Here is a 22,933-nt window from a genome sequence, read left to right on the forward strand (position 1 = left end):
AGCGAGCATTTCAGTAACTCAGCAAACCTGCCCAGAGCTGGGCCCGGCTAGAGGAGCCCTCAATGGAAGGTACCTCTCCATCCGTGCACACAATCCACTTGGGCAACTGCAAGCACGGGACAAGGAGTACTCGCGCTTAGGGTAGGGAAGTAACGGGAGCAACGGACAGCGGACAGAGAGGTGGCAACACTATTACGGGGCTCAAGGGCCGAGGGACTGGACGGGACGGGCCGGGGCGGGCCGCCTTCCGAGCGACGCGGCGTGCGGGCGGGCCCAAGCCATCCCGGAACCTGGCCGGCAGGACCCGGGCCGCCACCCCGCCGCGGCTCCCGCTGTCCCGCCCGCCCTCCGGGGCCGCACTCACTCACCTGTGCCCACAGTCGCCGGGGCCGCCCGGCCGCGCCCCCCGCCCCGGCCGCTCAATGCGCGGGGCCCGCCCGCACCGCCACCCCCGGCCCGGCACGGCCCGGCACGGCACGGCCGGTGCGCAGGCGCGGCCGGCGGCCCCAGCGCCCCCCCGCGGCCGGAGGGCGGGAGTGCAGCGGGGCCTCTCCCTCAGGGATGGGAGCCTGTCCTGTGGGAACGGGCACTGGCAGCGTCCGTCTGCCCGTGCTAAATCTGTGCCGATAAACCACCGCCACCGTGGTGCACAACACATTTGTATTCTTGGCTCGCTGTCCTCCAGCCCTGTGTGCCTTTCCAGACCGGTATTGGGCTGTCTCATTGACCAAGGACCTCTGGGTTATGCGTCACTTTCTGCTGGATCACACTACTTCAGTAAGGAAATATCCCAAATCCACATCTTCCCCGAACAAAAGTAACTGGAAGTCCCTCCTTCTAACAGAAGATGGACCAATTTGTTGCACAAAAACCTCCAGCCATGTAGGAATCAGAGGCGTTGGTTTCATTCCCAAAAATGAGTGCTGACTTGGTCTATAGGCCAAATAAAAGCCAAAAACAAACCAAACCAAACCAAAAAAAAAAAAAAAAAAAAAAAAAAAAACAAAAAAACAAAAAAAAAAACCACCAAGTAGGTAAGATCATAAGATCATAAGATCATAGAAAGGTTTGAGTTGAAAGAGGCTATCTTGAAGATCATCTACATCCAACCTCACTTCCAAAGGAAGGACACATTCCACCAGACCAGTTTGCTCAAAGCCCATCCAACCTGGCCTTGAACACTTCCACAGATGGTGAATTCCCAACTTCTCTGGGCCACCTGTGCCTCACCACCCTCACAGTGATGAATTTCTTCCTAATATCTGATCTAAACCCTCTTTCAATTTGAAGTCATTCCCCCTTACTCTATGCCTACGTGCCTTTGTAGAAAATCCCTCTCCAGCTTTCGTGTAGGCTCCCCTCAGGCTGGTCTGAGGTCCCCTCAGATCATTCTCTTGTCCAGCTGAACAATCCCAAAGTGCTGCAGCTGAACCCCGCACAGGGCAATGGTACAATGGAGACATTCCAGCAGTAGCAGTGTGGTGTCCCTGCATGTGGCCCCATGTTCTTTATCCTTCTCTGCTCTCTGGGCTGAAGCAGCAGACTCTCTCTGACTACTTTCAGCGCCACCGGGATGGAAACAGGGCTGACTTTGTATCTCTCACCTGTAAACAATTTTCAGCTGTTAGGACTGTAACTACTTCAACTGTTACAGTTTAACCAATAAAGTTTTCAACAATTATGTTCTGCCACAAAGAGTTTTTTCACCCTTTTCTCTTGCAGCCCCTTCAGCCACCTGATCTATGAGCCAGAAACACTTCCAGTCTGCTTCTATCTTGTAATCCTTGGTGGTTTAAAAGACTCTTACCACGTGTATCTCACAACAGCGTCAGCTTTTGCTGGCCAGAAATGTATTTTTCCCCTTTTTAATTTTTCTTGTAGCTATTTTTATAGATTTGTATCTTATGTACAATGGTGACATGATGGTGTACTATCCTATGATGTGTGTTTGTGAAAGGATGGGGGGTTGTACCTATCCCTGCTCTAAGCCTCCAAACTGATTCTCTCTGTCGCACACACTGAGTACAGTGTCCTTAAACAGCCTTGACTGTCAGCAATAGATTAGTTCTCTTTCACTTCACCTGCCCTTGGGAAAACTGCTTTCTGCAAAGCCATCCACGGGCACGCACAGAGACAGCTCGGTACTCCCACAAAAGAGGCAAAACGCTGTCACTGCAGTGCTTTTTCTTCTTTCTTTCAGCTTCTCCTCACACACGTGGCATTGCAGGTGATGCAGCACACTCCTCAGACTCACTGCTAGCTACTTCATCTTGTCTGTGACATTCAAACCAACAACAGACAGCACTCACAGATCTTAAAGCATCTTTCTGACCGCCGGTATTGCCTTTTTGCTCAGGTACTGGCTTGTTCCTCCTGGCAAATACAAGCTACCGGGGCTTGTTAGAGCACATAATGTTTCTGGGCATAACCCATCAGCTTCCAACTGCTGCAAGCTGCCTCATTCAAAAATCAGAGACAGGAACCCTCATTCAGGAGGATGGTTGGACTGTGTCTGATTTTGTGAATTGGAAGGCGCCCCATTCATATGTCGGTACTGCTCGGATGAGCGCTGGATCTCTGCAGTTATGGGATTCACCAGCATGAGCAGTGCCTGCATGTGCGTGAGCCAAGGAGAGGGGTTCCCAGCCCTGTGGCGTGACAGGGACATTGGCTGCTCCACGTGCAGCAGCGGGAAGGAGGGGTGGGGGGTCACCGAGCGCAGCCCGTGCACTGCCCGCAGGCGCTTCCTCTGCCTTCCCGCTCCTCCAGGGAGAACAAAGTGCAGCGAATCAATTGTAGCTGAAATATTCACGGAGACCTGATGGTCCTTTCATCCCTATAGGAAAATGTGAAGATTAGTGCAATTTTATTAAAAGCTAATATTAAACGAATTCAGGAGGCATCAGCTATTTTATTTCAAAATGTAGCAAGAAAAATGGAGGATGTAGTCTGTCTTGATAGAGATTTCCCTGAAACCACATCAGGGAGCCTGTTTATATTCTAGTGATGTAGCTAAGCCAGACAAGTCTGCGGCACAGCATCTATTTTTAGACTCCAGGTTGCCATTTATAGCTTGTGAAAATATTCATCAGCATCTGGATAACCGGCTATCAATTTTTATAAATGCACAGGAGAAATTAGATATTTCACTTCTCCCTGCTATGCCCTTTTATGTCCTGCCTTATGTGGCTCTTTGGGAGTCATTTGGAATTTGTTTTTAAGGGCTTTACCATGACACCATAGATTTGCCTGCTGTCGCATAGAGCATCCTGCATTTTCTGCTGGGATGATCAGTGTACAGAGGAGAAAGCTTTTTGCTAGCTACTGTGTCTCCACATGTAAAGAAGCTGCATGTGAGATTATGGTGCACCTTGTGCAGTCAGTGATGGAAGCAGCACATTCTGAAAACACCTTTATAATAAAAGGAGGTAATTTTAAAAGGCAAATATGAAGAGGAAATCTAATGGTTCGGGGACACCTTTTCAACCTTATTTTCCACCTATGGCATATCATAACTAAAAACTCACAGCTCAGTTTATTCTTCTGAAAATTTTGTCATTGGCTACTGCCAATATATAAGGTACTGAACTAAATTAAAGAGCTTCTATTATAAGACAAAGAAGGATATTGTAGCATCCAGGTCCTTGATTTGGTTCACTGTTCTGGTTTAAGTCTTTCAACTAAAAGGTACCCTCATTTATATCAGCGAAGTTTTTAACTAGTGTGATCAATAAAATATCTAGCAGCCAATTGCTTGGTTTTCTCTCTTGATCCAGTCCATCATACATTTCCAGTGCTACTGGCTTGTGATGGACAAAAAAGTGATTTAACTTACATCTGTAACTCTTACTTCCTCTATTGCTTTCTTGAACTGAAAGGAAAAAAGAAGTGTAAATATACTTCGAAGGGGTGCTGCAATAGCTCCCACTGAGGGATATGAGACACAAGGAAATTCAGTTAGGCAAGAGTTCCCTTCAAAGAAACTATTAATCTGGCAGAAAGATGCAGACAGAAACAATCTGTCAGTGTGTGTTCCCCCCTCCCTAAAGCTTTCAGCTGTCATGGCCTGCAGAGGCATTAATCTTTAATCAATTGAATGCCTTATGCAGTGAGGCATCCAGGGAAAGGACAGGTCATAACAAGCATTCGCCTAGAATAACTAAGCAGTCGTGCATGAGCTGTGCCATCAGACCTTGCTGGATAGCAGCAGGGAATAGATGGAGAGCTAAAAATAGCCTTTCCTTGCAGTGTTTTTCCAGACTATTTTTGATTCTTCATTTTGATAAGGTCGACTGGCTATTTGCTAAAAATAACCAATCCTGGCAAACTGAGGACAAAAAGTAGAGTATTTATAACCTCCTCAGACTCTTTAGTACATTTGTTGGCTGCAGATAATCTAGGATCTTGTCATCAGTCAGTTGCCAGTGTTTTATATAAGTCAGTAATAAATAAAGCATTAATTGGAATGGAAAATCAGTCTATCTTGACACTCTGATTTTCTCAGATGGAAAAAATACCCTTTTGTATATAATCCTTGCAGGTTACTTTGCCCCATTCTTCATGATGTGGTCTGAATTGCTTCAGAAATAAGCCAACCAACCTCTTGTTAGGTCAGCCAATCTTACAAAAATAGTTGCATATGTAATTAAAAGTGCAAAAGCAGTTTTGTATGCCTGATATTTCAGATGCAGAAATTTTCACGGGTGTGATTCACATAGCTTCCTCCATGAGAGGGTTTTTATCATAGAGCTTCTGTGTGCCACTATCTCTCTGATGAAATGAAACCACCACTCTGCCAGCAGGATGAGAGCAACAGAGGGATTCTGTAACCAAGTAACTGGAGGAGGACTGCAGAGAAATAGCCAATATAAATGATAATTTGACCCAAAGGCAGGTTTCAAGAAATTGGGTCATTCTGGGAATGGAGGAAACACACAGGAGTCAGCCCAACTGTGCGACCTATTGGATGTTCCAAGGGAGAAAGACAACAATTAAAGGATTAATATTAATTTTTTTAAAAATAAAGTCTGTCACACAGTACATTTGAGCAACTGCCCTTCTTCAGTTAAGGTGGAAAACTCTTAAGTTATCAGTGAATATTTCCCTTTACAGATATTTGGCTGAGGACCTATTAAACTTCTGTGAGGGAAAACTCATCTTCACAGATTCTTTCTCTAAGTATGCATGACTCTTCATAAATACTCATCTTGAATGGGCCTCACTTATATTGTCTGCTTAACTGCAATGTAACACAGGTAAAGAATTTGGAGATTTACAGATTTTTCCTTCCCACAAACATAAGCATGTCAAGTGTATGCCTGAAATTTATGTTACAGAAGTTTCTATGACTGAGAGCAGTGCTGCATAGGAAATTCCCACTTCTACCCTAAAAGTGCTGAATATTTCTCTGGAGAAGAGAGACAGAATGGGGAAGGGGCAGAGGAGGGAGACAGAGAGGGAGAGGGAGAGAGAGAGGGTGACTGGAACATGGCAAGGACCATGAAACCATCTAGGATCCTTTCTGTGCTCATATGAATGATAACTGGAACACAAAAATTGTAGGCAAAGTGGATTTTATCATCTTGTATGATTACAATGAGTACAAGCAATGAAGGCACAGTGTTATACTCACTTTCATGGCATTTCTTATTTTAGATGAAATGCAGCAGTTTTAAAAATATAGATCTGACTGGCTTCATTTGAGGTGCTGCTCTGTTTGCCTATCATTTGACAAACAGGTCAAAAGAAATGTGAGGGCACGACAGCATGGGAGAGTCCTTAATCTTTTCTCTCTATTTTTGTCTGTAGAGATTTGCCACACAGAAAAAGGAAAGGTCATTAATGAGAACTATGAGATACATCAAGCAGAGAAAATGTCTAATATAAAGGTAGCAGAAAAAACAAACAATTTGTACAGGCAGAACCTGTGTTTTTCCTCTCAGGGGTATTCTTAGAGCAAATAGGAATTGATTTAGCTTCTATATACATATGCACAGGACTTTCTACATGTTTACCACTTGTAAACCAGTTAAGGCCATTTACAAAATGTTTGGGGTTTGTACAGTCAAAAAACCCCCACTGTTTTTTCCAACAGCAGACTCAGGATCATGTTTCTCTCTTGCCTCATTTCCAGCTAAATTTTTATTTTCTGTGACCAAGCTAACATTCCTCAGTGGCAAGGTCTTTAGGCAGGTGTTAAACTTGAAAAAAACATAGAAAATACTCCATGCACCAAAGTGTGTGTCTGTGTTGAGTTACAACAAGCTCAGATGTAACTGTGGGCCATATAATATTAACTGTGAGGATTCTGAAAGCACATTACACCCTCTTTGCTGCAGAGGTCTGCTGTACAAGCTGAATCCACACAGGGACAGTACAGTAAACCTGCTTTCTGAGCAGAAAATATATATGGGTGAGAAATACTATATTAATTGTTACTATTGTATATTCATATACTCCAACTGTAAGAATGACTAGAACAAAAGAAAATTAGGAGTAATTAATGGATTGAATTTGTTATAGGGACCCCCTAAAATATGACTTTAACTAATGTCTTACCTGGTTCTTGATTTCAAAGAGCTTGCTCCCTAAAATTTTGTTGCTCAGGTCCTCCTTGGGGTACAGAAACAAAAAGGGGAAAATCAGGAAGTTCATTGGTAATTTGGCTGTACATCTCACCTCCCATTCCATTAAGGAGACCTGTCTTCAGCTATAGCTTTCTTTGTGGACTTTAAAATATTGTCCACAAACAAATGACAAACTAATTAACAAATATTATGTTTATAAATGTCCCTTATATATACATATATATACACATACATATATCCCTTATATCCCTTTGGTTGCATTAATTATTTGTTGCCTATGCTTTGGTAATTTGCTTTATGATGCAGATGTGCTTTTGTCACTTGTGTTCATCTGCCAAAATCTATGAGGAGGGGAAAGGTGGAACTTCTATTCAGTTTTCATGAGCAATTTCCTTCAACTCCTGATTAATATATATGCAGAAAAACCAGGTCAAATTTCTTTAAAATATCTAATTTTTTTAGTACCACAAGTTAGAGCTTTGTATCTGTGAAAGAAGCTTTCCAGTTGAAATACTCTACCACCAGCATACAGAAAACAGTTTCTTAAACTGGGAAAGGGAAGAAGGAGACAGAAGAATACCATTTAGTAAAAAAAAAAAAAAAAAAAAAAAAAAAATACCCTGCAAATTGAGAAACATAGAAAAATCTTTGCATTAATTATCATGATAATGGTTGAAGGGGCATCCTTGGATGCCTGTGGTAGGTGACAGAAGCAGCTGTACTTGCAGGTACACCTAGCATGGAGACAGAAGCATTCTCTGCACTCTTTTGCCAATATGTGTTGTTGTTAACCACAAGGGATGGACTTCCAGGAATAGAAAAAATGCAAAAAGAACACTGACTTTCTACTGCCTCTCCATTTGTAGCCCTTTTCTGGACATTCTGCCAAGAGACCAATGGATGCAGTTTATTTATATGGATATAAAAAAGAATAGAAATAAAACCAGGCATTTCACCAACTGAGGGCAGTGGATACTGTCTGATCTGAGGTCAGACTGGAAACCAACTCACAATAAAAAGATTTATAGAACTCAGTCTAGATGACCATGGTCCTAAGAGCCTCAGTCATGAAGATTAATCTATGCACATGGTTATTTACCTTTAGCTAGGACTAAGTTAGGGCTGACACTAGGTTCTATCTCCCAAAAACTCCTCTTTGAGACAGCTGGCCCTAAAATAGTTACATCTGACCATCATGTAAGAAAAGAGAAACTTCACATAACTTAAATTCTAAAGTCTCTTTTTTGAAAGTTTGAAGAAGAATAAAAATTACACCAGAGGACCTTATAAGAGAGTTAAGAGCATATTCATTAGAAATGAAATATAAAATACAATGATGCTGCAGAACAGAGAGCAGCACACAAACAAGACACGCCCCCATTCCCTACCCTCACCCCAATCCAAGGAAACACACCTATATAGTACAAATTAGAGATCTCAAACGGGGGGAGAGGAGGGCGCCTACAAAGTAATTTTCTCACTATACAGAAAATATATTATTTGCTGGAAGTCACAGCTGAGTTGTTAGGGGCCCAGGGTCAGTCACTGCTCAGGAATGCCCCTGAAGGCACACTGACCCCTATTGCTTCCCCACCAGTTTGCTGAACACATCATAGATCTCTGGCTTTTCCTGGGCAAACTGCTCGGCCGTATTTTTCTGTAGCCAGTCTGATGAACGCATCTGTTGCTGCAGGAGGCCGATGAGGTCACCAAGGCTGGAGCTACTGGCACAGGTAGGGTCCTGGTGGCGGGATACAAAAATAACTTCATCTGTGCTATCTGCTTTGCCATCCTGATCTGACTGACAAGGCTGCTCCTTCTCCTCAGCCAGTATCTCCTGCTCACGCTCTTCCAAAACCTTGCGTATCCGTTGCATACCTGCAGAGGTATAAGGAGGAGAAACACTAGTGGATTAGTTTATGCCACAAGTTAATTTATGCCTCCAAATCCATCAGATCCAGAAAAGGATTATGGAGAAAGGAAGAAAAAACAGAGAAGACAAGAGGATAATAATAGGCTAAGTTTAGGAATAAGAACAGAAGGGAACAGTGCTGCAGAAATTGTGGTGGGAGGAAAAAGAACATTACTCACCTAACTGCAGCCGATGAGTTTTGTCAGCAAAGATGATGCGGAACCATCCAGGTTCACTGCACTCAAAGGCTTTTCCGCAGGACAGGAGGACCTTATTATCCAGAAAACGCTTCCAGAGCAGCAACTCCTCTTCAAATGTGCCTGTCTTAAGGTACTAGGAGAGTCATCAGAAAGGCCAGAGGTTAGTACCATATAGACTACATCACTGAGATCCTCATGAATTTGTGATTCCCATGAGGTCTGCAAAGGTCAAGGGAGACACCTTTTACCTCTAAAGTACAGCAGTTGTGATACAAAGGAAGAAATGGGGAGGGAAGTGGCTTGAGAGTAGTAAGATTCCTGCAAGGAGGAAAGCTCACACATTGACGAAAGGGAAAGAATAGATTGAAACATCTGGCAGTCCTTCCCTCTCCTCATCAGATGACAGATTTGCTAAAACAAAATACTTGTCACAATATTAACCTCTCCTCTAGATGCAGTTGCACCACACGCCTGCCCTCATCCCAGGAGAAGCCTCACTTCCCAAGACCACCAACCTTTCGGAAATCAATCCAGACAAAGAAGCCTGCGCTGCGGTTGAGAAAAGGAACTCCAAGTGTCTTCAGCTCATCTGTCACATACGTATGAGCAGCTTTTAGGCGGGCATGGTTGGCCCTCAGGTACACTTGGTTGATCCAGTCTGACCAGAAGAAGAAGATAAAGAAAAGAATCATGAACTGAGGAAGTATTCAGATCTGTTCAAGCTTCCAAAACATTCAAGGTCTTTTTCTGCTTCACACTTCACCTCCTTCTTTTGTTTTCTGTTTCCTCAAATAACAAAGAGACAGCCAATAAGTATTTTGCAGTTTCATGCCTGTGCAGAAGAGCATCTCCTTGACCTTCCTGAGGAAGTTTCCCTACACTTATAGTTCTTAGTCCTTACGGACTGTTAGCAGTCCACACTAGGCAGAGTTAGAAGGCCATTTCCATTTCCCTTGTCCCACAAACCTGTATTCTTTGTTTCTGCTCAGCTGGTTCTAGATAACATTGCCAATTTCTGTACAAATAGCTACCACACTTCTTCCAAGATGCTCCTCTAACTCTGCTGATAAGGAACTCTGCAGAAATGGTCCTTTTCTGCAGAGCTGTCAGCCTTGTGGGCAACAAGCCTTGTGCAAGGCTGTCCGCCTTGCATGGGCAACTTCAGGGTAATGCAAGACTGTCATTTAAGGTGTACAAAGAGGAGACCACTAAGGAACATTAAGGCGAGGGGAGATCTTCCAGGTACCAAGACAGACAGAATGGCAGAGGACTGTACATGGAACTACTGACTCACCTCTGTCTCTAAGCAGCTGTGCAACCTTGTGCTGGACAGGTCCACAAACCCCGTGGAAATAACACAAAGAAGCCACTGCATTAGCAACATCTTGGTTCTCTGTGTATAAAGTACCAAAACGAATCCCAGAAACAGCAAAATCCTGCAGAAGGCACAGAGAGACTACTTTATTACATTGAACAACTGGGATCCTATTACTATTAACTTGATCTTTCCAGCATGAGGAACCTGAGGAGCCCAGACCAAAATCTACCAGCCACAAAAGCAGAACATGATAACAACCAGCACTCACCTTGGTTATGCCCCACATCACATGAGTCCGCTGTGGATCAGGCAATCTGTATGTAGAAGGATGCAGATGGGCAGTTAGTGTCATAGGTGCTGAAGCTTTTGGATCACCAGTGCAGCATTGCAGAAACAGAGAGGCAGCATTACACAATGATAGACAGTGCACCACTGAACAGCAGTCAAGCAGGGAAAATTCAAATGCAACATAACTTTAGAAGCTAGGAACCCCTTAGAAGTAGTTTTAGACAGAAATTTTAAATATTTCAAAGATAAACGCTTACAAGTGCTACATTTTACATGCAGATTTCCTGAATATACAAAGCTCATACACTTAATGGTAGATATCAGGCTTCTGCCAATGTATTTGTCAAGAAACAAAAGCAATGCTCTTCTACATCTAAGCCCAGCAACACTGAGCTAACACTTAACTAAGTATATTTTATTTCCTTGCAACTGAGCACAAAAAATATCTAGCACCACTGGTGAAGACCTGAAATTAAACAAAGAAAAAAACCTCAACACCACACCATGTTTTAAAAAATATTTTAAAGTTTTTCATCTCATTAAAACATCACCTAATAAAAGCCATTATCCAGTCTATAATACTTCTGCAATCTGGGACTACTCTATGGAAAATTAGGAAGTACATAGCAATAGAAAGTCTTTACAAGCATCAACAGAAACATGGGAAAAAGATATTTAGGTAGGAAGAAAAGCATCACTTTCAAGAAATTTCAACAAATGAAAAATCTGTTTTCAGTTTTGGGGACTGTCATAACCAAGTACTGATGCATATATTGAGAAGTATACCACAGTAAAAAGCTAGCTACCGTTTTTTACTTGCTAGATTGTACTTGACAAAATTTATTTGCCATTCAGAAATTACAAAAAAAAAAAAAAAAAAAAAAGGAAATAAATCAATGTAAAGTGGATTCAGAATTTGCTAGCTCATGACTTAACTTCCAGTCACAAGTTCTCAGCAAGGCCTCATGTTGAACTGTCACTGGAAGATGGCCAGGGAAGTAGGAGCTGCTTTTACCTGTCCATGCCTAGGACACTGTGAAACGTGGCTGATTCATCAAAAACTGACAGCATGTAGATCTCATCTACTATCACATGCAATTCATGTCTGCAAAAGGACAAAATGGAGATTATAAAAGAAGGCTGCTTCTAGTTTAACAGAGATAAATTCAGGCCTGCAAATACTTGCTTTATACAAAAAAGAGGAGACACCAAATTTTGCAAAAATAAAGCAAATTTTTTCAACTTAGATTTATTTTGTGTACATTTAAATGATTTGAGGTATTCCTGCTTAACTATTACCCTGTAACCATGTAACAAGATAAAGATCCTATCATTGCCAATGTGAAAATTAATTGCTATATGTACTAGCCTTCCACTCAGAATCTCAAAGAATCTGAATCTCAAAGAGTATTATCATCCATGATGAAATTTGGAACCCATATTCATTTACTTCTTTGTCTTTACAGATATAGAAAAACTGTGAGAAAACCAACTCAGCTTCCTACCAGGGAAGCACAGTGCCATGGTGTTTCCTCAGATTACTGAAAAATAAAACTTGCATTCCTTGATTCAAGTTGCTTTGCTACCCCAGATGACTGCATGGTCCATGATCCCAGCACTCCACTCTCCTTTCTTAAGTCCACCAACGTGTGTGAAGAACAGACTATTTGCCTGACTTAAAAGATATTCACAGACAAATTCAGGGACAGCAAGTAGCCCACCAGATTCTCAAAGCTGTATCTGACTCAGAATATCTCAGCTTTCCAGACTGACATACCTTTTAGCAAATTCCAGGTAATCCCGTAGTTCTGACAAGGAGTAGATGTCCCCAAGGGGATTTTGGGGATTCAGAAGAATTAAGGCCCTTACAGTGACACCCTGCAGAATACAAATACCATAGTATTAAGAGAGTGCCTATCATAAATTTTCAGTCCTTCCCCTGAGTGTGACATAGGATTCCCCTGAAGCTTACACCATGACTTTTCACCTCAAAGGTAAGATTTGCACAAGAAAAATTTCAGCCACAGATTAAGATTGTTTTTTTGTTTTCTGGTTTTTTTTGGTTTTTTTTTGTTTTTTTTTTTGTTTTTTTTTTTTTTTTTTTTTTTTTTTTTTTTTGTTTTTGTTTTTTTTTTTTTTGTTTTTGTTTTGTTTTGTTTTGTTTTGTTTTTTGTTTTTTGTTTTTGTTTTTGGTTGTTTTTTTGTTGTTTTTTTGGTTTTTGTTTTTTTTTTACAATTAAATAATTTGCAAAGTGAAATGGTCAAAATGTTATAGAATTAATCTATGATTTTAGAAAGAGGGAATTGCCACCACCAAGTAATTGGTTGCCATCTGGTCAACCAACTAATGAGAAAGATGGTCTCACACGCTCTCAGTATGGAAGTACTTTTTCTAAGCTGCATTAGTAATTGGGAAGTAATAAATTACTGAAGACTGCCCACGAATGTGGCAAGAAAGATGAGAATTTGAGTTAGGTGGATACAAAGTGTACTCATTTAGAGCACACTTAGCTGGAGATGTCAGAGCTGGTAACAATTCAAAGATGCAGCTAAATATACATGGGATTTAGGACAATGCCAAACTTACAGACTAACTCTTCAGAAAAATTATATTCACTTGCATTTTATCCTCTAGAGTTCCCTCCTGAAAAAAAAAACCTCTCAGCATTCTTAGTGTGTTCATCTGCCCTGCAGTGTAGAGCAGTCAGTTTTCAGGTAACTCAGCTGGCCTTTCTGAGGGAGAAATCCTGGGTAATCCCAAGTATGCATCCAAGGAAATTTTTTTGGTGATATGAATGGGTTCCAGTGCTTTGTGAATAGTTTGGTTTATTCTTTCTGCTGTGACCAAAACTGAACAAACACAACACTAAAGGATTCCCCCTAGAACTGCCCCTGAGCCTGCAAGCTGTCATCTCAGATAGTCTACAAGGACAGCCAGAAAGCCAGGTACTAGGTTTTGAAAATTTTGACCTTTAGGCCACTTGGGAGATGTGACATCTCCAACATATTGTAAACATAGGTGGTAATGTGAAGCTCAGCTAAACTCACCTGTGCTCGGGCATCCTGCAAGGCTTTTTCCAGTTTTTCCACTGTAAGTTGAAAAGGCCGAGTGCTTGTTCCAGTAATCTGAAAGACATAAAAAAGATTAAAAAGGCAAAGTTGTTTCAAAAGAGACTGCCTTGAGCCAATCCACTGAGAAATGTTCCCTGACAGAAATAAGGCCCCCAACAATAATGACCTAGCAACCATCTTCTTATCCTTTTATATTACAGAGAGAATAAATAAATCAGTAAGTAAAATTAAAGAAAAGGCCATCATAGGCTGGCCAAAACCAGAATTTTCTTGTTATCCTTGAATAACTAAAGCAATGTAAGATCTTCATCTGTTCTTCCACCCTGGGACCACCTTCAGTAGGACACAAGATAACTTCTCTCTCCAAGGTTCAAAATGGTAATTTTTTTCCTTTAAAGGACTTTTATTGGGAGTAAGATACAAGAAAAGGACAAAACTGGAGTCCAGGTTCAGGATCTCAAGTGACTTTCTTGTAAACTATGTGCCTATTTTCCCAGCAATAAACTGTGTAATTGTTCACTGGCTGTAGGGTACTCTTGCTCTGAGAACTGCCTTCAGAAGTCCCCAAAGCTCAGCATCCCAGTTTAACTACAAAGGCTGTTATTCCCTTCTCTCAGATCTTACCTTACTGTCTAAATAGACATACACCAGCTTGACATTACCATAGAGGAAGATACTCTGGGTAATACCACCGTAAAAGGGAGTAGCAATCAGAACAGCTTCTGGAACCAAGAAAACAAAGTTGGTTATCATCAGGTCACAGTCTTCTCTCCTAATGTGTTTTAGCTAAACATGAAAGCGTTTTTACAGCTGTGTCCCTTGGAAACACTGTATTTCTACTGCCTCTTTCTTCACTTTATTTTTACATTAATTCTTTAATCATCTGCAAAAGCCCAGGTAACCATGAGTATAGCCCATGTCTAGTCTGGCAAACTAAAACTGGGCACCACAAAAACAGTGAAGGCAGACAGGCACCAAGTGTGAGTGCATGACATCTGCAGACCATGGAAACGATGAACTAAAACAGCACAACTTTGTAGGAAACAAGAACTTTGCTGCAGACCTATGCCAATTCCACTACTTCACTTCTGTCTAACAGTATTCAAACAAAGTAACATTATTTCCCAGAAGAAAAAACCAAATCAAAACAAAATTATGTTCCAACCATCCACTTACCCCCTGGATCACAAAGGACTGTAGCTAATGCAGAAAATAAAGAGCCACAACCATTTAAAACAATCACCTACAGAAGAAAGAGAGAAGCTAGTGATACATCCATACATAGAAAGTCAACACTATAAAATAATAATTCCTGACAATATCACTTAAATAAATTTTCTCCCTAATTCTCAGAATTTTCGTGCTGAAATCCCACTTCTACCAGAATAACTTTAATCCTGCTCTTTCACAGACACATTGTTCTGGTGCCATTTTTGATTCTAATAAGCAATTTAGAAAAAGAATAGGCCTAAAGTAGGGGAAAAGTTGGGGAGAAGTTCTGAGATGCTGGTCAAGCAAAATACTTTTCAACAGTTAATATGTGTTGTCACTTCTTCATGGTAACAGCACATCTGATCTCCTGCCAAATTTGCTCAAAAGTGAAAACTACTGTCTCATAGAGAAGCACGTTTGACTCCTGCTTCTACAGGACAAATGTTCCTGATTCCAAGTATCAGGAAGAATCTGGTGCCTTGAAGAGGCACTAATCAGCAAACTGATCAGTGGTAGCCTCAGTTCACATGAAGTATGGGGTTCTGATGAATTAATGCAGCCAGAAAAGCAATGGATGCATCAGTTTCTGCTGCCTGCAGCACTGAGCAGAGACAGGAATCCCTGACCTCCACAGGCCCTTTCGTCCAGGCTGTATCTTCACAAATCAGCAAGTCCTGCAGAGACTCAGGTTTTGATGCCTTTCTAGCAACACTGCCACAAATTTTACAGGCTAAAATGAACGCTTGGTTCAATTACAAATCTTTCTCTTGAGATATAACAGAGGAATTGTGATGACAAACTCAACTGAAACAGTGGGCACTCTGTCAAGGCTGAGGGATACAGGCATAGTAGGTCCCTGAGCTAAATAGGGAGATCAAAATAAAAAGCCCCATTGAGAGTACTGGCAGGAGGAGTTAGCACACAGAAGTGAAACATGGAGCAAATATACAGTAGACCTGAAGGGTTTTGGTGGAAAAGCTACTGAAATGAAGATTCAGTCTCATTTACATGATAACAGCCTGCACTCTTACCAAATCACTTGTTTATAACAACGGAATTTGAAACTGTTTCTCAACAAATGGCAATGCATTAGAACAGACACCAATGGAGACTGGGTTACCTACATTCTCTGCTTTAAGAGGTGCAGGGGCCTTGCAGTAATAGGTCAGAAATCGAGCCACTTCTTCCCGTAAACTGAAAAATACACATAAGCAAATACTGATTCAAACATTCTCCAAGAGGTTGGGCTTCCAAATCAGGTTCACATCTTAGGAAAGTGAAGTCAGGGACAGTAAAGTCTGGTGAAAATAGCTAGAAAACAGGATAGCTCTGGCCCATGGAACAGACGTGATTTTTACACCCAGGAGAGGTGTCACAGATACTGCCTGTAACGGTGCATGCATTTCTGATAAGCTTTAATCGGGCACAGAACAGAAGGATTAACAACCCCAAGTGTTCACTATGTTTCAAAGAATTGTTTGGAGTTACCCAATTTGTTAATGTATACAAGTGCTTTTAACACTCTGCTTTAGAAAATTTGCATTTTCTCTCACATAAAAGGATTTTTAACTGGATGAGCTGGTAGGACAGTTAATGTAAAGTCTTGCAAAGAAAAAGATGATTAAGTGACCTAGGAAAGTTTTAACTAGAGAATGTAGCAGAAGAGGTTTGTATTCATCCATTTGTTTATTAAACAATTAGTCAAAAAGAGAAGTGTTACAGAAAAGACTTACAACAGATGTCCTTTCCAGTCAGGATACTGAAGCAGTGAAGGGTCCATCACATTCATATCAGCCTGTGTCAGCTGGGAGAAATGAGAAGAACCATTAAAAGTCCAGTTACTGATAAGGGAAATACGGAGGTAGATAGGATCCATGTACAGGCACACATCTGCACAGACACTTGTGCAACTTCAACAGTTGCAAAACTGGATTCATATAAATGCAGCGTGGTGAAGCAAGGACCAGCTAACTGATCTGTGATACCTTCAGGCTGTAAGAACTACAGGCTTCTGCTAAGTTATTTCAGGCAAAGCATCACTGCACAGAAATCTACAAAAAGGATGCAGAACAGGCAACATACAATGCCCATGACCAAGGCACCTGCAAAAGACTTTCTCAGCAAATGAAGCAAACCCAAGAGTGTTTTGCCCAAGCTCTGAGGACAACAGCTTTTAGCTGGAAAAATAAGTCTCAGTTGTGAAAGCTGAGGTCTAGATGTCAGAAAGAGTTAGAAAGGAATTTGAATCAGAGAAAGATATGTGTTTTCTTTAATAAACTTTCACTATATTATTTTTAAATGAATTACACCTTTCATTAATGTCTCAGTTCAAAGTTACTGCAGCTTCTTCAGATTTATATTTCTGATCAGTTTGGTAAGTGTTGAAGTGTAACAGGAGCTTTCAAAAGACAGGAGAAAAATGAAATTGTCTTCCTAATTATTCCCCAGGGCAGGCACTTTGCTCCTTATGAGAAGTTCCTTCTGATCTCAAAGACAGATTGACCTGAACTGTGGAGGTCATTTTTAATATTTATAATTAGATAAAGTGTGCACACTGCTTTTACCTAAAGATTTTCAAGGTTATAAGTATCAGGGTTTCACATAATCCAGTTCTGCGAAGTTTCAAGGGAAAGCACAGTGTTGATATAGGCAGAGAGAACATTTTAGGTAAACAAAAAGGCAATAAACAAGCATTATGTACAATATCCCTTCCAAATATTTAATGGCAACCAAATCTATGAGTTAATACTAAAAAAAAGTAAAGGTGAGAGTGACACAAGTAGGTGATAGTGCAAAGGAGGAGGGAAATTCCACATACAATGTGAAAGTTTTGCACATGATAACAAAATGATAACATTTTCTATAGGTGGTTTAATAACTGGTGCTAAGCTCTGGAGTTTAAAGACAATATCCTTATCCCATGCAGAATTACAACCTGGTATTATAGAATAAAAGTTCCTTTATTCAGTTGTAGATGTTCTTGGAGTCTATGTAGCTCCAAGAACTATTCCTCCTTACATCTCTCCCCTAAACTTATCTAGAGAATGAAACATCAAACATACCAGCAGATTTGGCCAAAAATTACTACAAATTAATAGTAGGAGAACTCTGAAAATAATGTGCTAAGTATTCTCTAATTTAAGGGCCAGAAGTTGAAAACATATAGATACATTATTCAGTGGCAGCAGTGAGTGTCTTTAATCCCAAATAGCAAAAAAATAATGGTCTACAATCCCAGCTGATGCTGCACTTAGTGAATCCACACTGTTACTCAAAGCTGAGAGGACTGAGAAGGTGGCAACAACATCTTTGTTCTGCATGTTGCCACAAGCATGAACACTACACCTGACAAAGTCTCAACTCACTTTCACAGAAGGGCTAATTAAGATGCAGCTGACTAATGTCTCCCTCTGCACTACCTACTGCAGAGGTGGTGTTAGTTTAAACGGGAAAGGACAGTGAAGGAAGGCACCACCTACATAGCCTGGGAGACACCTTTCCGTGCAGGCAGCAGCTCTGCCTTACCTGTTCTTTTAGCTGGAAGGTGGAGTGGTGGGGTAACACCCCCCAAGTCAGTGGAGCAGCAGGCAGAAATAAAACAGTGAACATTTTGAGGGTGGGAAGTGGTGGAATGGGAGCAACCATGAACTTCAAACTGCAGAGACTGACTGTCCAACCCTGAGTCAGCTTCCCTCCCCACACACAACCACAGGTAGGAAAGAATGCTACCTGCCCACCTCAAAGGCTGCCTGCCACCTGGGCAGTGATTATAATGGAAATCTAGAAGCATTCCTCTACAGCACAGTTATGTTGTATCCTTTTGATTTTTTCTACTTTTTCAGTTCTGCTCTGTGTTCCACTCCTCTGCCTGGTGCAAAGCCAGCAGGTAGCAGCTGACCCAGTCTGATTTTAAGAGATTTCACTGCTGCCACACTTGCACATTTCAGGTGAGTTCAGAACCAGGTGTCCAAGTTGTGACTTTATAATGGACAGATGTAAAGATACTCAAAATTAAATAGAGCTCAAAACTAATTTCAAAACATCTCTATTATATTGTCTACTGTAAGCAGGGGAAAATAAAATTCTTCTTATATTCATCTAGTTTTCTGAAATAAGTACATCCCCAGAGGGAAACCCGTCATGAAAAGTAAGAGAAAAACACTCATGTTTCTATCCTCCTGGAAAAATAAGATAAATAAATAAATGTACAAGTAGTTGTGATTCAAAAGCGAATTCAAAAGTTATTTCCAACAAATTTAAAATTCACAATGAAAATGTTTACCAGAGAAATCTGAGCAACAGTAGTAACTTTAGGAAGGTGCAAGCTTTGAAGAGGAACTGCACAGCAAATCCAGGGTTTTATTTTGGAATAGAACTTACCCGCTTGGACATCAGGTCAAAGCAGAGCTTGTTCTCACTGGTGCCAAAATTTATTATACCCTAGAAAAAGAAACAGTATTGTTTATAGACACATAAAACATGTGACTACATCATCTTAGCTATCACTTCACTAAATTGCCTCCAAAAAGCTTACCAAGAAAAAGTGAAAACACAGTTCAGATAAACTTCACCATATATAACTCAAGACATGCATCTATGTGTGTACATTTCCATATATATCCCAAGCACTTGGCTTCTTAATCAATTAACAGTGTGTAAATGAACATGTACTAATAGTTTATACTTCTTTACAGAACATTTAACTTAATCTTGAATTCACTCACTATTATATGTAACTAAAAAAGAAACCCTAAAACAACTCTGAAAAAAACAAGGTTTACCCTTCAACAGCAGTTTTAAACAAGCTTTTGGATATATTTCTTTATCATAAAAGCATTTGTTTACCACTAATTACTATCCCACTCTACTGATTTGCTCAAAACCCATATAAACATGTAGTCATGATAAGTAGTTAAAATACTGAATTTTCCCCTCTGGAGAGATGACCCTACAGTTTTAGGTTTATGATTTGGCCATATATAGTATGGCATTAGATCCTGAAGAGTTCAAATCTGTAAGTACATTCTCATTATTGGAAGAGTTTGGGTAAATGAATTTTTAAATTGTGAAAGAATATTTAAACAACTGTACACTTCTGAAGTTATTAAAGCACAAGTCTAATTTTAAGTGTTTGTAGTACGTAGACAACAGTTTGTAGAAGCAGCAGCCTGTGCCTCATAATACACCTTGTAACAAAAACTTCCCTGTGTGTTTCTAGTTTAACAATCTAGTTTTCACCCCAGCAACACAAGACGACTGAAGTCAGGGCTAATAATAATATATTTTTAAAATTTCAAGTAGTTCAATACGTGAATGAAGGATCTAATTACAAGTAATTCACATATAAATCGTTATTTATATTTACTATCCTATTAGTATTACTCAGTAATAACTTGCCATGAACTATTAACACAGTCTTTGTGCCACAAGAGGGCTGCGATGAGCTACTTAAAACTGAGCAGCTGAGTGTAAAAGGGCAGAAAAAGTGCTGAGTGCTATTAACAGTAATTATAAAAAAAAGGCTACCACTTAGTAGTTCTACTTTCTGCACTCATCACCTGCAATAATCAGACATAATCAGATAATCAGAGAAGGTCCTCAGCGGGCAATAGAGGTGATGAGGTGGAAGGAGGAACATGAGCTCTGTTCCTGCAGATTTCTTGCATCTTTCAAGGTCTGCTACTGCTATTACTACCCTGATAAAGAAATCAGAGTGTGCAAACCTGAGCTGAACACAGCATTCATCTTTGGTATCTAGATGATCAACAAAGCTACTTTTAATTTCTTTTCTTCAAACAAACAGTTTGACTCACCTTGTATTAGGGAGATCAAAGAAAATCCCATGCTTTTAGCACATCTGTCAGCAAACCTCTAAGAAACTATTTTTTCCTAACAAGGAAGCCAGGAAAACACTTTGAGGTTCTTACTCACATTGGGGTTCTTGTCTTCATCATACTTGTCAGCATGATAGGCTTTGTACCCTTCCTCAGTGGAGCCCTGAAAAATGTTGGCAAAGTTGCCTCGAGCAGAGAGGTAGGGGCTTCTCTGGAAGTCGCTGGGGATACAGAAGCCATGCATGTCAACCCTCCTCTTGGCAAGCGGCCGAACCCTCATCTCTGGCAGGTTGCTCCCTCTTCCTCCCATTCCCTCAATTTCAGACAGTGCCTGGCTGAAGTCCAAACCCTGAGGCATGGCAACAGGGGAGGAGGAGCCACTATGGCTCTGCTTTAGGATGCTGAGCATTTGAGCAAAGACGTTGAACATGCGAAACTCGTGTTCCCGCTCCAGTTCAAACCGGCGCTGCTCCAGTTGCATCCGACGCTCCTCCACGTCCAAATCTCGCTGAAATCGGCGTTCCTCCATCTGCAGGAAGCGCTCTTCCATGGCCCGCTGAGATGTCAGGGTCTTCAGCAGGAGATCATCCAGTGGGTCCCTCATGCGCTGCCCTTTCCGCTTTTTCCTCAGCCGATGCAAGGCAGAGAAGCCAGGCCGGGGAACAACATTCTGGATCCGTGACGAGTTTGCCATGTTTGGCTCACTGAAACCTGTGAACACACAAAAGCAAAGGAGAAAAAGTGCAGCAAACAAAGTAGGCATGCTTTGCCTCCCTCTCCTGCCTGTCCTAAGAACATCCTTTTATCTACTGTAGTTTATAGAAAAAACAAAATAAACCCCATCAGGTACATCCTGAGGTTTGCAAACATTTTTTCAAGTTTATTTTTAACATTTTAACATCACACATTAGGCACACCATGATGCTGCCAGCCCCAGCCCCTTACATGGCCTCCACATTAACCTGAATGATCATCAGTTCCCTCCACTAGGCTAACTATGCAAGCACCACAGCCAAGAGGACATACCATTTCTTCCTGACCTCAGCCATTAACCTCACACTTGTTATCATCTCTTCTTCTCCAAATATTCATGATCTTCCACCAGCCTGTCCTAGACCAGTTTGAAATCCCCAGGATTCCCAGACTTGGCTACCCTTCCTGGTAGTTAAGCAATGCCAACTTCATTTTCAGGGCAGGAACCTCATCTCCTGTAAACAAATGCACTGTTTCTGCCAGTGCCTTTCAAAAACATCTTCTTTCCAAGTTCCACTGAATAGCTCAGAAAGTCAGGCAATGATTATTCCCAAATATTCTTCACTGTTGAGTGGGCTAAAATATTACATCTGAAATATATTTTAAAACAATGCAAGGTTTATAGTGCAACTATGGCAGAAGAGGGTGTGCTGATACAATTCAGCACGAGGACAGCAGACAGCTCTGGTTATGTTCAAGTGACACCAAAGAAACATTCAAATGTTTTTTTAATCAATATGGCAACTACTGTCAGCATTATATGGAGAAATCTAACTAATCTTATGGAGCCCTTTGGATTTCATCCACAGTATTTCACCTAGCTCAGTAATCCTAGACTGTATTTACCTGCAGTGAGATGCCTGCATTTTGGGAATGGCCAAAACACCATAAATTCAGATATTGGCCTTCTACTTTAAATCTTTTTGGGATATGGAAAAGCAAGGATCCAAATGTCAATGAGAAAACCGGGTATCTATCTATGCACCAGAAATAATCTCTTTCTGGGAAAATGGGCAGAAACCTTATGCTGGAATGTAAAAGGCTACCCCTACCTGAAGGTGAGACACTGGTTTCAATGGGAATCTCCACCCTGGAGATGGGAGAGTCGTTCTGGGCCCTCTCCAAGAAGGCTCTCTCCATCTCCTGTTCTTCAGGGGAGCCCTGCTGGTAAGACATGGCTTGTGGGGGCTCTGGGGTCAAGCTGTGGTCATCAGAGTTCACCTCCTCACATTTGATTTCCATCAGCTCAGGGTGCTGGGAGTGTCCAAAGGGCAGGGCGGAGGAGGGGAACTGGTGGTGGTAGCTGTCCACCATGCTGCCCTGCAGCACCTGCTGAGCCATCATGCTGCCGCTCAGAGAGCCATAGGCCAGGGCCGGCCGGCTGGTCAGCACCCTGTCCATCACCTCGTAGAACTTCCACGTCCGCCCGCCCCGCGGGGCCTTGCTGTTGTCCTTGATCCGCCGGTACTCGAGCTTCATCTTCTTGATCTTCTCCCGGCACTGGTCGCCGGTGCGGTGGATGCCCTTCTCCCGCAGCACCTCGGCGATGCGGTTGAAGACGTGCTGGTTGCGCAAGCAGCTCTCCAGCTCTATCTGCACCGACTCGTCGGCCCAGAGCTGCAGCAGCTCCACCACCTCGGGGTCCGACCAGTTACTGCCGCGCTCGTACTTCTTCCCACGGAAATCCATCGCTCCCGGGCTCCCGCCCGCCGCTCGCCCCGGGCTGCGCACCTGCCCCTGCCCCTGTCCCTGCCCCG

The 22,933-nt window shown here is 41.7% G+C and overlaps 2 protein-coding genes across 2 annotated transcripts in view; both read right to left on the reverse strand.

Moving 5' to 3' along the window:
* Positions 1–412, reverse strand: part of EXT2 (exostosin glycosyltransferase 2) — a 69,343-nt gene extending 68,931 nt beyond the window's left edge. The window contains exon 1 of the mRNA XM_083864100.1: positions 369–412. The gene's annotated coding sequence lies outside the window, so the exon portion shown is untranslated. The remainder of the gene's footprint in view (positions 1–368) is intronic.
* Positions 413–7,670: 7,258 nt separating this feature from the next.
* On the reverse strand, positions 7,671–22,889 carry LOC310910760 (1-aminocyclopropane-1-carboxylate synthase-like protein 1). The gene is made up of 15 exons (XM_083863766.1): positions 22,229–22,889; positions 20,521–21,134; positions 18,970–19,029; positions 16,323–16,393; positions 15,714–15,783; positions 14,554–14,620; positions 14,002–14,099; positions 13,354–13,431; positions 12,083–12,183; positions 11,321–11,410; positions 10,286–10,331; positions 9,994–10,135; positions 9,215–9,357; positions 8,679–8,832; positions 7,671–8,465 (listed from the first exon to the last, which is right to left on the reverse strand). The coding sequence occupies exons 1-15, from the start codon at positions 22,863–22,865 to the stop codon at positions 8,167–8,169; spliced, it is 2,670 nt and encodes an 889-aa protein (XP_083719892.1). The 5' UTR covers positions 22,866–22,889; the 3' UTR covers positions 7,671–8,166.
* Between the last annotated feature and the right edge of the window lie 44 nt (positions 22,890–22,933).

The sequence above is a fragment of the Zosterops lateralis genome, assembly GCF_965231275.1.
Source record: "Zosterops lateralis genome assembly, chromosome: 6".
Classification (NCBI taxonomy): domain Eukaryota; kingdom Metazoa; phylum Chordata; class Aves; order Passeriformes; family Zosteropidae; genus Zosterops; species Zosterops lateralis.

Excerpts from the sequence above, each read along its gene's own strand:
- LOC310910760 (XM_083863766.1), bottom strand. The coding sequence starts at position 22,865 with ATGGATTTCCGTGGGAAGAAGTACGAGCGCGGCAGTAACTGGTCGGAC. Across the intron at positions 10,332-11,320 it reads AGTGTCCTAGGCATGGACAG|ATTGCCTGATCCACAGCGGA; the intron begins GTAAAAGCAGCT and ends TTCTACATACAG. Across the intron at positions 8,466-8,678 it reads AACTCATCGGCTGCAGTTAG|GTATGCAACGGATACGCAAG; the intron begins GTGAGTAATGTT and ends ATACCTCTGCAG.